This window comes from Amia ocellicauda, chromosome 8, assembly GCF_036373705.1.
Source record: "Amia ocellicauda isolate fAmiCal2 chromosome 8, fAmiCal2.hap1, whole genome shotgun sequence".
Lineage (NCBI taxonomy): Eukaryota > Metazoa > Chordata > Actinopteri > Amiiformes > Amiidae > Amia > Amia ocellicauda.
In genome coordinates this window covers 23,768,237-23,782,412 of record NC_089857.1, presented here as the reverse complement: position 1 = coordinate 23,782,412, position 14,176 = coordinate 23,768,237, and the positions used below count along the sequence as shown (strand labels likewise).

Genomic DNA, 14,176 nt, shown 5'->3' with positions numbered 1-14,176 from the left:
CTAAAATGTATTTAATGTTTCTGAATTTGTTTGATGTTTAGAATTTCTTAGGTCCGGAGTTTTTGAAAATGACCAGCGAACCGTGCCTTTCTTTAGATGTTCCTACATCAATCTTGGTAAGGTTTAGTTATGTTAATTCCTGTAACTTATGAAACGTTGTAAAGGCTTTGAATAAAATACTTTACATTTATATAGTGTCAATATCTGTTTTAATGAATTAAGCCATGTGGATATTGATATGCTTAATAAATCAAAGGAAGTCTTACTTTAAATTAAACCTTAAATCCCTAAAGTGATGTGAACCACAATGTTTCTTAATAAATTATTAATACAATGATCTTTACATATGATATACATGTCAACATTTATATAAACATATGTATTTATTATATGAGGTTAATATGTAAGATTTGAATAAGTTTTAAAAATGGTTATCAGGAAGTGTACAAATGAAGTATATTAATACAACACAATCCCTTTAGTCATTTTGGAACAGCTCGATCTAGATCACAAATCCAAACCAAAATACTAGAATCTGTCAAGTAACAAATTAAATAATAAATAATGTGAAGTACCACTTTCATGAGGTATTCAAAATTAAACATTTTAAATTTGCTCTGAGACAGTCTGAAAGATAATCTTAGAAACTGATTAGGATCTCCTTAAAATAAATTGCAGAAATCCACTATTTCATTGGATTTAAATCTAAATTAAGGGACAATATTAGCAAATTAAATTGAGACTTTATGGAATACCTTCAGGGACTGTTCAAGGGTTATGTTACAGTAAATTTTTATATGACCTGTGTATAAAATATTTTTTCTCTCTTGAATGAAAATAGAATAAAAAAGTGAAGGGAGAAGACATTCGGGGGAAAGTGAACATTGTGCTTCTGAGTGGACAAAGACTTGACCTCACCTGTGACACCAAGTCTATCTGCAAAGATGTGTTGGCTATGGTGGTGGCACATATTGGTCTTGTGGAGCATCATCTGTTTGGCTTAGCATACTTAAAAGGTAACAGACCATTTTTAAATGGCTACATGTTGACTTTACAATTTGAGAACCTCATAGTCAAGTAATGATTCTTCAATACAGAAAGGATTAACCTAAATCAAATAAAGTTTGTGATTTGATAGTGTAATTATTAAAGTTTTACTTCTGGGAATAGAATGTACTAAGTTAATAAAATATATTTAATTGATCAAGTATGTTCCTTTTTCTGTAGCAGCTAAATATATGCTCTATGTATAGACAGATTTAATTGCCTATTGCTTTCCCTCTATTATTTTAGGACTTGCTTTAGTACTAGACTTTTTAAAGTAGATTTAAGCTGGAATTGATCTTAAGGACATCATTGAGCATTGGCACAGTGTTCAGATTCACTATATTGAAATGAGAGAGACCTGTGTTTTGTATCATTGCAGATAACGAGTTTTTCTTCATTGATCCTGATGCAAAACTTTCTAAAATTGCCCCAGAGGGCTGGAAAGATGAACCAAAGAAGAAGAAGCCAGATGTCAACTTTACTCTCTTTTTCCGCATTAAGTTTTTTCTGGATGAGGTCAACCTTATACAGTAAGACTTTTTTTTCTCTCTACACTGTTATGGGGGAAGATATTTTATTATGAAATAAATTGTATATTAAAAAATACAAACAGAAATATCATAATTGGATAAGTCTCCACCGATTATAATACTTGGTGGAAGCACCTTTGGTACCAATTACAGATATGAGGGATAGGGATAGGTCTCTACCAACTTTGCATACCTAGATTTGGCAATATTTGACCATTCTTTATTATAAAACTGTTCAAGCTTTGTCATGTTCGTTGGGGAGCATTGATGGACTGCAATCTTCAAGTCATGCTACAAATGTTTGATTGGATTAAAGTCGGGCCTCTCTGATCAGTCTCCTCCTTGTTTGGTCATCCAGTTTCTGATCTAGCCAGGGTCTTGGTGGTGCCATGCACCTTTCACTTCTTAATAATCATCTTGACCGTGCTCCAAGGAATATACAAGGCCTTTGATCTAGTAATTTTTTTTTTTTTTTTTCCCCCATCTGATCTGTGCCTTGTAACAACTTTGTCCCAGAGTTCTTTTGTAAGCTTCTTGGTGCTTATGGTTTAGTTTTTGAAACCTGCATGAACTGCTGATTTAATCTTGAAATCATGTGAATCTCTCATTGAAACAGGTGTAGGCCACTTAATTTGGTTTCTAAATTTGAAGGGGATTTGTGACACCTGAGCTAATTTAGATGGACACTTATCCAACCAAGCTATTTAAGTTTTTATTTATAATACATTTTCTGCACATTTATAAAATCTCCACTTGGAGGTTGTGGGGTAGAATGTGTAGATAAAAAATAAAAACATTTTAATTCCAGGCTATAAGGCAACAAAAGGTAAAGATTTTTGAAAGGTAGTATCGACTTTCTATAGACTCTGTATATATAGCCACATACACACATCCATGGATGTCTCTAACAATTAATACATTTTTAAAAACTCTTTTTAATCTCTTATTACAGCATGTTTTCCTTCAGTCCTGATATATGTAAGATGCAGAGAAAATAGAATAATACAGTATATAGATATTGTAAATAGTCCGGTTTAAAGGCATGTGCCAATAAATATTAAACTACAAGATTAACTGGTTTTATTTCTCATTACATCAGCTTTGTTTTTTTCATGCTCTGACCAGGCACAATCTCACCAAACATCAGTACTACTTGCAGCTGAGGAAAGATATCTTGGAAGAGAGACTGCGATGTGACGAGGAAAGTGCGTTACTATTGGCATCATTGGCACTGCAGGCAGAGTATGGTGATTACCAACCAGAGGTACAGTAGAAATACATTTAAATTTCACTTATTTGCCATATGCCAGTGAAAGTCAGTGAAATACATATCACACCATTTTCCACAGATATTGTTTGTGCCTTTCATTAGAAACAAGAACAAGCTGACATTTTGTATATTTCTTTCCTAGATTCATGGGAAAACTTACTTTAGGCTCGAACACTACTTGCCTGCCACAGTGCTTGAGAAAGTGGACCAAACTTCTATCAAGGAGGAGCTCCCTAAACTGCATGCCACTTACTTTGGAGCTTCTGAAATGGAAACCGAGTTCGAATTCCTAAAGGTAAGAGACCTTCAAGACCTTAAAAATTGAAGGTTAAAGTTGAGTGGAAATGTAGGTGTTTTGAATGCTTAAAGCAGGATGAAACCCCTTCATGACTTGGTTTCTGAAGAGTTTTTATTTTGTTCATCCAATAATATACATATAGACTGTATGTAAAACAGGCACCTATTTGGACTTTTGCAACAAATGTGATACCCTTGTTCATTAAATATCTCGCATTGTTCTGATAACAGAAGTTGACTGTTTTAAAATATACCTAGATTTGAGTGAGAAGGTTGTGCCAGTGGTGAGTGACTCAGTGGTGCCAATATGATATAGTTTTGCTTATAAATATTTCAGTACTCTTCACTAGAACATAATGTTTTGCAAGAGACACCAGATTTCTAAACAAATGAAGAAAGTGAAATAATAATTCAAGGTATGCAAGCCTATTTTACAGGGCTTTTAGCAATCAAATGTTACAAATAAAAGCCCTGTTGGTAGGTAAACTAGAGGGTTTAACAAGTTCTCAAGCAGACATTCAAGTACATTCTGTCCCTCCCCTCCAGGTGTGCCAGAAACTCACAGAGTATGGGGTGCACTTCCATCGGGTCCATCCTGAGAAGAAGTCCCAGACTGGCATCATGCTTGGTGTCTGCTCCAAAGGTGTTCTTATCTTTGAGGTGCTCAATGGTTCTCGCACCCCAGTCCTCAGGTTTCCCTGGAGAGAAACCAAGAAGCTCTCTTTTGCAGTAAGACTTCACATTGTATCTCTCTCTTCAAATATCTGGTGATTGAGCAAAAAATATATAATAATTGCTTGTGGTTCCTGCTGTACTTTTGGGAACTAGACATCTCGGATATGGCCACAAATAAATAATAAAACTTAAGGACATTGTTAATGTTCAAATAAGTAATGATAAATAAACTGATCAGAATGTAAATATTAGATTGGTTAAGTGCTAGAAGGAAATAAACTACTAATCCCATCTCATTATTACGCTGATCATTACAATGATCCATGTACAACTTGGATGATTTTTTTATTTATTTTTGTGCCCATGGAACATTTTTCTTTGCCTTTTACAGTAGTTTTTTTCTCTAGTTAACACCCTTTCCCAGGGCAACTTACAGTTCTCACAAAATATAAAAAGTTCAATAAATCAGGGTTTCAGGGTGTATTGTTTCATCACTTAAAAGATAGTGATACTGAAGGGATAAAAGAATAATAATAAGCTCGGGGATTGTCTTCCGAATAGAAACTTAGGTAATTACATTGTTGTACCTCAGCATTATTATTAATAATAATTACAATAACTGTGAAATAGTGAATTTTACTAATTGTTTAGACTCAGCATTGTGTAAAATCTGTCTTCAAGTGTGACCCAAAGCAATCGAATGCAATTCAGTTCTTATAACACAGTTAGCTTCTGCTGCTTAATGTCTATTTGAAAATAATTTGTACTGCTCAGTTATTGTCATCCCTCACATCTCGCCTTGTTTAAAACATGAAAGCCCTATTTGACTGGTGCCTGTAGCTATACATGGGAAGAAGAGGGGGCTGAGTTTAGGTGATTTTACAATCTAAAGAAAGAGAACACACATGTTCCACAGCTGCTGCTCCTTAGTCATCGTCTTCTGCTTAATATTATTAGTAACACTAAGGAAACACTGAATTTAATTACCTGAGTTTACATAGTGAAGAAAACTGATGCTTTTGTAGTTTTTTCTTGGCATAGTTTTCACTTCTCGTGTGCTAAAATGCTGAAATGGCACTTCTCTGGCATTCAGACACCATGTTTTTGGAGAGGGTTACACTTTTAAGTATTAAAAGTTGATAAGACAAAATTGAACCGAAAAATCACAGCTACTTAAACACTCTCAACACAGGAGGACATGAACAATCAGTTTGGAAGCTTCGATATTTGTCCTTTCAGGAACAGTAGTGGTAGGTCGGCAACAGCAAATGTCATAGATAACATCAGTGCTATGTACATTGGATAAAAAACAGACACTTCTTAAATATTGAAGTGCACACCATCAGAAAAATTTCAACACGTCTTTAGAATCATTGTAATTTTTAATAGGAAAATGTTAGCTTCTAAGCACATGAAAACACCATTGAAACAAGCTACTTAAAGCTGTTCAAAATCATAATTTAATGATTCACACGTGCACATGTGCTTATACTTAACCTCCTTTACTTTATTCTGCCTGCATATTATTCAGACATTTTTTTTCTTAATTTTATTCTCTTTTAGAAAAAGAAGATCAGCCTACAGAACACATCTGATGGGATCAAGCACTCTTTTCAGACGGACAGCAACAAAACTTGTCAGTACCTCCTTGACCTGTGCTCTGCTCAGCACAAGTTCCATCTCCAGATGAAGGCCAGGCAGAGAAACCAGGACCTCCAAGAGTTTGGTAAGAGAAGAGTGCTGTTGATTCTGAGCATGTTCAGGAAATCTGTTGAGTCTTTCCTTCTGGTTTCCTTCATTTACAGTTGTCGAGAGTTTACATATACTGATGGAAATTTATAATTTCTCAATTATGTAGAGGGGTTCTTAAATTGCTCTACACTTTTCCTACTTAAATTACTTTTCTGTGTAAGGTCTTCAGATAAGTTTCCTATTCTAACTCATTGGCAATGACAAACATCTTGTGCCTAAACCATTTTTTTTTTTTAATCTTTAAGAATGTTTACCTAAAATGCAATGGATTTGTTTGATAGTTTTAAACTTTTACTGTTTAAACACATACTGTATGGTTTTAATATTGTTAAGTGTTCTGAATTGGAAGTAATTTCCCTCTGTTATCTAAAGATTTAAGAAAGTGTGAGCCACAGAACAAAAATACAGGTTTGTTTTATCTTTCCTTCCTTACAGAAAGCTCTCCACTAGGCAGTCTGAACTATGCTGCTGGGTTCAATGCCTTTGGTGGAATGGGGAAAGCGGTCAGCCATGCCAGCCTGGCCCCCAGCTCTGTCTCTCATGCTGACCATCTGAAAAGGATCTCGTACTCTGAGCTTGCCCTGAACAAACACACGCTGGGGAGACTGCAGCTAATGGGGGGACAACCACCCTACCCAAACTTGGGACCTGACCCACGATTGATAAGCAGATCCCACCATAATCTAAGCCAGGTTGCCGAGTCCCCTGAGGCTAAGGTCACCTCCTTCACCAGCCAGTCCCAGAGCCTGAACCTGAACGGGAATAAGCAGCTGGCCAGTGCTGATGGGGGCAGACAGCTGGCATCACACCACAGGGCCAGATCTGACACAGACTCGATCACCTTGGCAAGGAGACAAGAGAAGTGAGTAAAGATGGCAAACTCTTAACATAAGCTGCAGTCTGTTGAGTTGGCTGCCACCACCCTAGCCATGAACTTCACTGGATTTGGAAGAATTGCACAACAACAATACCACCTGCCTGCTCTCCCTGCTGAGTTTGTCAGAGTAGACCGTGCCCTGCATTAATAATATACATTTTATTCTCAAAAACACGGTTGATTCATGTAATAAATGTACATTAAATGAATATAAGATATAAAGTGGATGTAGATTATTATTATTTTTTCTCAATTAACATACTTTACACTTTGACGGAGCATAATAACTTTTATTGTGAAAATGTTACGAAAAAAACGAAAACCATAAAATCCACCTTGGATAAACATTGATACCCCTGAGTCATTTAGTATGTAATATTTTGTTGCTCCTCCTTTTGCAGCAATTACAGCAATTTGTGGTATATACTAACCAGCTTTTTGCATCTTCGAGATGTAATGTTTGCCCTCCTTGCAAAATTGCTCTAACTGCTGTATGATACTTGGAGATGGACGGTGTACAGCAAAATTCAACTCCTGCCATAGATTTTCTATGGGATTTAAGTCTGGACATTGACTTGGCCATTCAAGGACTGCCACTTTCTTGGTTTTAAGTCACTCCAACTTCACTTTGTGTTAAAGTATTTCAGTATGGGCATTGACTCCACAGGTGACTGTGTATGGATGTATAGACTGTTTTTGTTGAAAAATAGACATTACATGTTGGTGTACAAGGAAACCGTAAGATAAACGCATCTCCTCCTACAGTTTAGCTCTGTTCCATACCAAACTTAGCAATCTTTTTGCACTATATCCTGAATGGTGTGCTATTGTTTTTATTGTGGTTTTATGGATCTACTTTTGGACCTCAATGCAACATGCTTTAAAAATGAAAGCAGTTATTAACTCTAAAGGTTGTAAATACAGTCATCATACTTGTTATCATATAGGAAACCTTATGTGCTCTATTGGACTATCGGGCTCTGATGCAAGATGCCATCACATATTGAACATATCATTATGCCTTCTAGGATGCTATTATGGCTAAACATACTATTGAACATTAGTAGGAACTCCTGTATGATGTTTCCAAAAATGCTGTCTGCTTTCTACTAAGAGCTATGCATCATGGGATATTGCAAAAAAAAAAAAGTCACTTATTATTGGACACACATAGGAAACATTAAGTGGGCTGTCTATAAATGTCCTTCAGTTTACTTAAGAAATTTCTTAATTTGGTTTTCACCTTTGAGCTTTGCATAAACTCATTCAAAATTTATCATAGATCCATAAGGCCCACTTTGTTACAAATTGGCATGCATGACATAGTACTACCATAGTCAATGTCAATCAAGGTGGTTGACGTGACCAACGATAACTATTGTATGTGCTGTGTCATACTGCAACTGTGATTGTACACCAGTCACAATGACAGCTTAACATTTGAGACATTTAATGACATTCCTTATGTAGACCGCTGATGCCGTCATGTGGATAAGTTTTGGAATTGCATTCAGCATCTTAAATAACACAGGCATAAAGCTACACATATGCTAGAATTAGTCTGAAAACTAATACTGATATAATGCAGATAGATCACTGATTGCAGCACTTAGTTCTTTTATGAAGCTATTTAAGCTTTTTAACTGTATTCATATTATATGTTGCATGCAGCAGCTATGTTTTCATAGTGTAAAAACTCTTAACAACACAGACGAAGATTCTCCAGAAACTTCCATTCTAGTTTTAATTATTATTTGTAAATGGAATCATGATGGCCTGAACATACCGTGATGTTTGACAACAGTAAACTGAAAATCGATAGATTTTTTTTACAATTAATGGCATTTCCTTGAATTAAAATGTCAAACTCTAGTGTAACAGTGTTTTAAGGAGAATATGGCTGTTAACATTTAATTGCCTGCAAAGTCCTGACCTAAGTGCCCTAGAACAGAGGTTCCCAAACTGGGGTCCGTGGCAAAATTACCCCAAACCCCCAAACAAAATTGCCTTCATGAAAATACCGTCAGCACCCCCGCGCTTTCGTGTAAGACCTCTGTGTAAATACTGTCAGCACCCCCCCACCCCCTGGTGGCAAAGGGGTCCTTGGACAAAAAAAAAGTTTGGGAACCCCTACCCTAGAACACCTTTTGGAAATTGTAAGCTGAAAAGGACAATTGGGAAGAGACTGCATCACCAGCTTTTATAAGCTGCATTAGAAAATGTATAATGGCCAATATTTTCCTAGCCATCTTTTTAGGAGGACTAAAGTCAGATTTAAGATCAAGAACAACAACTGAGATTAAGAGCAATTTAAAACCAGAATTTCATTTGATCTTACACTGTATATTATGTTTTTTAAGTCAAAAGTTTACATAGTTTAAAGTATTTGTAGAGTTCTCTAGATTAAATCCATATTTGACAAATTATGAAAAGGTGATTTATTTTTTTGGACAACATTTATTAAACAATCAGTGGTTGAGTGACCATTTTTAACGAAGGTTGTGAATTATTTCAGATGCAGCAACGTGTGTGTGTGTATTTATGTGTGTGTGTATATATATTTATATTTGAATGTCAAGATGATAACCTGCCTGTTCCTGTAAAATGCATCCCTTATAGCACTTCAGCTATAACTAATCCAATTTCTAAGATTTTAACCACAACTTAAATTACATATTGTTCTGCTCCATTGGCTCGGATTAATTGCTTTTCCTTTCCATTCATTTAGTGCTTTGAGCTCCAAGTCCCTCACAGGCTTGAGCCGGAGCCCTGAAAGAGTGAACATGGAGTCTGACTCTTCCTCCATTGAAGATACTGGACAAGCTTATGTTGTAGGTCAGGACAAAATCTTTAATTTATATTTTTTCTTATGGTAAATTCTGGTCTAGTCTTTGATTTCATTTAAATCCTGCAGTAAATGTGCAAATTGTGTCAATAATTTAACAATTTGTTTTAATTTTTCATAACATGGGATGGTGTGAGTTGTAGGACTTTCATGAAGAGGACCAGCAAAAAATGTATTAGAGTTTGTGACTATTGGTTACTTTCCTCTTACTATATTAAAATAACTTTTTATTTTTTAATCAATCAATGCTTTACCTACTATGAACATTTTCCAAGATTTCTAGTCACAGTGGTTCTATTTCATATGCAACAGATCTCGACTCCAGCAGCAGTTACTCCTTTAGTTTAACAGCTTATAAAGTCTGTATCTTTAATTCAGACCTGTAATACTATTTTTACATAATAAATAAATTACCGTGGCACTGTCAATCCAACATTTGGGACAATGTTTGATAATTTGACCAATATTAATTAGTTAAAACAAAAACATAGTAGATATGAGCCATTCATTTAATTGCAGAACCAGTATATGAATCACTTTTTCAGTTTTCAGTAATAACAGAATTGTACAGACAAGGTGCTGACCTGTGAATCACAATGCTGAATCTTTTTTCAGGCATAAGCATGCACAGTTCTGGCATGCCATCAACCCCTGCCTCTCTGAATGTGAATGGTAGGTTTTAGTTTTTTGTGCGTTTTATTTTATTATCGAGGATTAAATTTCATGTATTCTTTGCGCTGTTGAATATAATCTTGCTTTACTGTCTTCTGTCACTATCTCTCACTTTTCCTTTCTCTACCATCCTTGCAGACATCTACTTCAGGTAAAATTTCTGTTTCTCTCGCTTGTTTGCCTTGATTTTGTTCAACTAAATCCAAAGGACGATAGGACAAGTTTTAGGATTATTGCGATACTTTTGCAATTGGTGATTTGAATTAAAAAATCTACATATATGACATGTTTTATGCATTTTTTAAATAGTTTTAAACGGTTTAATACCTAGAATTCTGATTTAAAAGGGAACCCAAAGATTTGACTAAAGCAAATCAAAATCTGCTTATGTTTTGACTATTAAACACACTTGTTTGGATATTTAAATATAGGTTTTCTTTTTACAAAACAACTATAAAAAAAAAAAAACTGGAATAATTATTGAAAATGTAGTAATCTATAAACTACTTCCTACAAAAGTGGACTTTTTTTCCTTTTTTTTGCTGTTGTGGATTTGTAATTTGGTATTTTGTAACTTAATAGCAGATTTTCTTAAATTCTTTAAGAATTTTCTCTATTTCATACTAGGTGGAAATATTTTATTTGGTTTTCAAATGAAGGTGACACATGAAAAGTGTGTGATCTTGAACTCAATCTTGGGTCAATGAATTCAGAATGATTAGTTTGCTTAATTTGAAAAATCTACCTTTTTCTCAAAATAAATGAAAACAAATCTGATTCCTATGATACTTTCTCAGCATTTAAATGTATCTTTGTGTTCCCCTTTATGAATTCTCAACATAGACTGCATAGAACTTAGTAATTGAATTCCTCAAGATATTTATACATTGCAAATCAAATGATTAATCATACTGATTATCTATATTTTTTTAAATGTAGAATCAGCCACTTAAGTTTATATATATATTACACTTATTAATATTAATTTAGTTTTAAGTAATGCTTTAGAATCTTGGTCGTTAATTTGTAATCACATCAGTTTTTGTTATTCATCACCATTAGTTTTAAAACTATTCTGTAAGTTTAAATTAATAAAACTGTCAATTTAAATCATATTTCCCATTCAAATGTGACAAGTTACTAATACTGAATGAGTTACTGAACTAATTGCTCAGTGAGTATCCTATGTGAAGCTTATATTGCATTGAGACAGATAAATCCTTTTCTTTCCTTCCTTCTCATTACTGAAATAGAAATGTATTCCTGTTATTGTATGTTTCCCCTCTTCACCTTGCACCTTATTGAAGTGTGCAGTGCTTCCTTATGAAATTGTCAAATTTGCATGTGAGTGATGCCTTATAAATGCACTTGCTCTTAAAGCACCAATACATTCTTACAATACACATGGACATCACAAAGGTTGCCTTCAATTCCGAGATCTACAGTGCTATGAATGTGTTGGCATGGAACCATGTACTGTACCAAACTTTTCTTTGTTAGTTAGGGCAGGCACCTTGCTGGTATCGTAACTAAGGTGCAGAGGCTTACTGAGCGACTTTAATATACATGTTCAGTCAACTGAGTAAATAGGGATATTAAACTGTTAGGTAATTATAACATTTTGATTTATGGAAACCAAGGTTACATTCATAATCTAACATTTAATGCTGTTACTGCAGATCACAACTAGTCATTTATTTATCAGTACTGTATCAAAAATGCTTACAGAGCTAGATACTTGTATTGTGGCACTGTTAATGTGATCTGTGTGCTTTGCAGATTTTCTTTTAGAAAAAAACATTCAAAATCTTTCTAATGCATTGTGTGCAGTTTGACATGGTGCATTTTCAGCAAGATCAATTTATACACAAAAATTAACTGGTCTGTCCCTCAGTTGCCTTTTGGATGTTTTCATACTTGTCTAATTAATTGGGCTCTTGGACATATTTACCAGCATGTCTCATTTCCTAAGAATTAATTCACAATGCAGTGTACAACTGAAACATGAGATGGTACCTGATAGAAAATGTATTAAGTTTACTTATTCTGCTAGCTTATCTGCACCTAAATGAATAGTAAGTCTTGACATATGAAGACCTGTGAGACTCATGAAGCACAGAGTGAACAAATTCATCTGAATAGCTTGTATTTTTTTTTTTTTGTTTAATCATGTGATTTAAGATTGCTTTAGATTCCCAGTTATGAGTTGTCAAGAAAGGTACAGTATAACATGGTAAAGGTCAGTAGCAATGAGAAGGAAGATGAGCTACCTGCTTGTGTTTTTCATATTGCCCCTATATCAACTGTCTTGCTGATTTTAAGTATCTTGCATGGTGTTACTTTTGCATGACCATATTCTTAAATCACAATAAAATGTGGCATAACAATAACTTCAACACTCATATGGATTAATCACATCATTTTTGTAAAGCAAATCAAGACCAAGGAGGCCATTGTATTCTGATATAAAAGATGAGAAGCATTGGTTTTGTCTTGCACACTGTAGATCCCTGATTGTTGAAAGGTGGCATGTCTAATACATTTTTCTGTCTTGCATTCAAATAGATTCACTGAAACAGAAGCTCAATGCATTACCGTCTCCACAGAGGGAGATTAAAGTTGTGAATCTGAAGAAGGATGTGAAATATGGTCTTGGTGAGTCTTGTGTATTTTAATGTGACATGTCAGGGCAGGTGAGTTTTTGGACTACAAAATCATAGAACAGGAAATCTATATATTATTAAATAAAATATATTATTGATCATTCAGCAGATGTCTACTTCTACTTAGTATAATTTAGTATAATTAATCATCAACAGAGATTTGATATTCTAACTAATAAAAATAATCTAAAATATATTTTAGGTGGATTGGTTATACTTTGGATATTTCTTCTGGAATCTTTCTTATCAAATGCACAATGAACTAACTGTAGTATAGTGTAGACCCTCCTAACAAGGTGATAGGCTACAATTTTGAGGATCACACTTACATTTTCCATAACATACATGTCTTCATTATAATGTCTTCAAATATATGGATTTCACATGTTTAAGCATCACATTAGTTTTTTTTTTTTTTTTTTTTTTAATGTTTAAGCACTATTTAGTGAGGGTGATTTCAAAGATTTGGGTGCCCTACTGATGAGCAGTTTTTATCATGTTATGTTTCAAAAGTCTTCTAGGAGCATGAGTTAGGCACATTAACTATGCGTAAATGTGGGTGTGTGAAGAACAACAGTCCTCAGGTTTGATTCTGAGATTCTTCAATCAAACAGCAATTTCTTCTCTGTTGTATATAAGTGTTAGAAAGAAACCTCCAAAGTATGATCAACAAAATACACATACAAGTCTGATACATCACGGAATATATTTACATTTGTTATATTTTGGATGACAAAGTGTCTCAAGCTCATTCTATCTGTAGTACACCAGGGGTGCTGTACAGAAAGGATGTGAATCATGCTGAAGGGCAGATTTTCTGCATGCATGCCGTTTCAGGTTTTCAAATTGTGGGGGGAGAGAACACTGGCCGCATGGATCTGGGGACATTCATCAGCTCCATCACTCCAGGGGGACCTGCTGACCTTAATGGATGCTTAAAACCAGGTAGATGGCTTGTCTGTTCAGCACAAACAAGTTTTGTTTATGATTAGGGATGCCAATCCTTGTCTTAGACAGTGGTAGTGTTTATTTTTATTTTTATGGGTCCTACTGGTAAAAATTTACATTTTGTTCCATTACTTAAACATTGAAACTTATGAGAACTCATAATTAGATAAAATAGTGAAAATTATAGCTCTCTGGGAACATGGGTGGCCACGATGTGTTAAAAGAAACAGCGGTGAAAAATGGAGTAAAAAACATCAAGGCAGACAACATTATACAGCTGGTAAGTTGTACAATAATGGGTATAATTTATTTTTCTAAACTGAAATGCATCTTTAGACAACACTGGATTTGTTTGTGATAATACCAGATAGATGATAGGCATACAATCGCATTCTTTGAGGATTACTGTCAACTTCAATAAATTTGAATTGTAATGCCCATGTAATAGCCCTGGCCAGCAAATATTTTTTTCAAAAACAGACAAGCTAGTTGCAACCATTACAAATATTTATACATTTCCAAAGCAGAAAACAACTAGATTTTTATGACCTCCTGACAGAAGCAATCCAACAAGAAATCTTTTACCCTTGAAGTTGCCAC

The 14,176-nt window shown here is 34.6% G+C and overlaps 1 protein-coding gene across 4 annotated transcripts in view; it reads left to right on the top strand.

Annotated features, from left to right (window-relative positions):
• ptpn13 (protein tyrosine phosphatase non-receptor type 13) overlaps window positions 1-14,176 on the top strand; it is a 114,478-nt gene that overhangs the window by 57,290 nt on the left and 43,012 nt on the right. For all 4 annotated transcript variants that reach the window (XM_066710750.1, XM_066710749.1, XM_066710748.1 and 1 more), the window contains exons 11-22: window positions 42-116; window positions 842-1,016; window positions 1,427-1,577; window positions 2,703-2,841; window positions 2,990-3,142; window positions 3,691-3,873; window positions 5,383-5,545; window positions 6,007-6,433; window positions 9,177-9,283; window positions 9,909-9,965; window positions 12,531-12,620; window positions 13,466-13,573. In XM_066710750.1, the coding sequence (XP_066566847.1) occupies window positions 42-116; window positions 842-1,016; window positions 1,427-1,577; window positions 2,703-2,841; window positions 2,990-3,142; window positions 3,691-3,873; window positions 5,383-5,545; window positions 6,007-6,433; window positions 9,177-9,283; window positions 9,909-9,965; window positions 12,531-12,620; window positions 13,466-13,573 (1,828 nt within the window). The remainder of the gene's footprint in view (window positions 1-41; window positions 117-841; window positions 1,017-1,426; window positions 1,578-2,702; window positions 2,842-2,989; window positions 3,143-3,690; window positions 3,874-5,382; window positions 5,546-6,006; window positions 6,434-9,176; window positions 9,284-9,908; window positions 9,966-12,530; window positions 12,621-13,465; window positions 13,574-14,176) is intronic.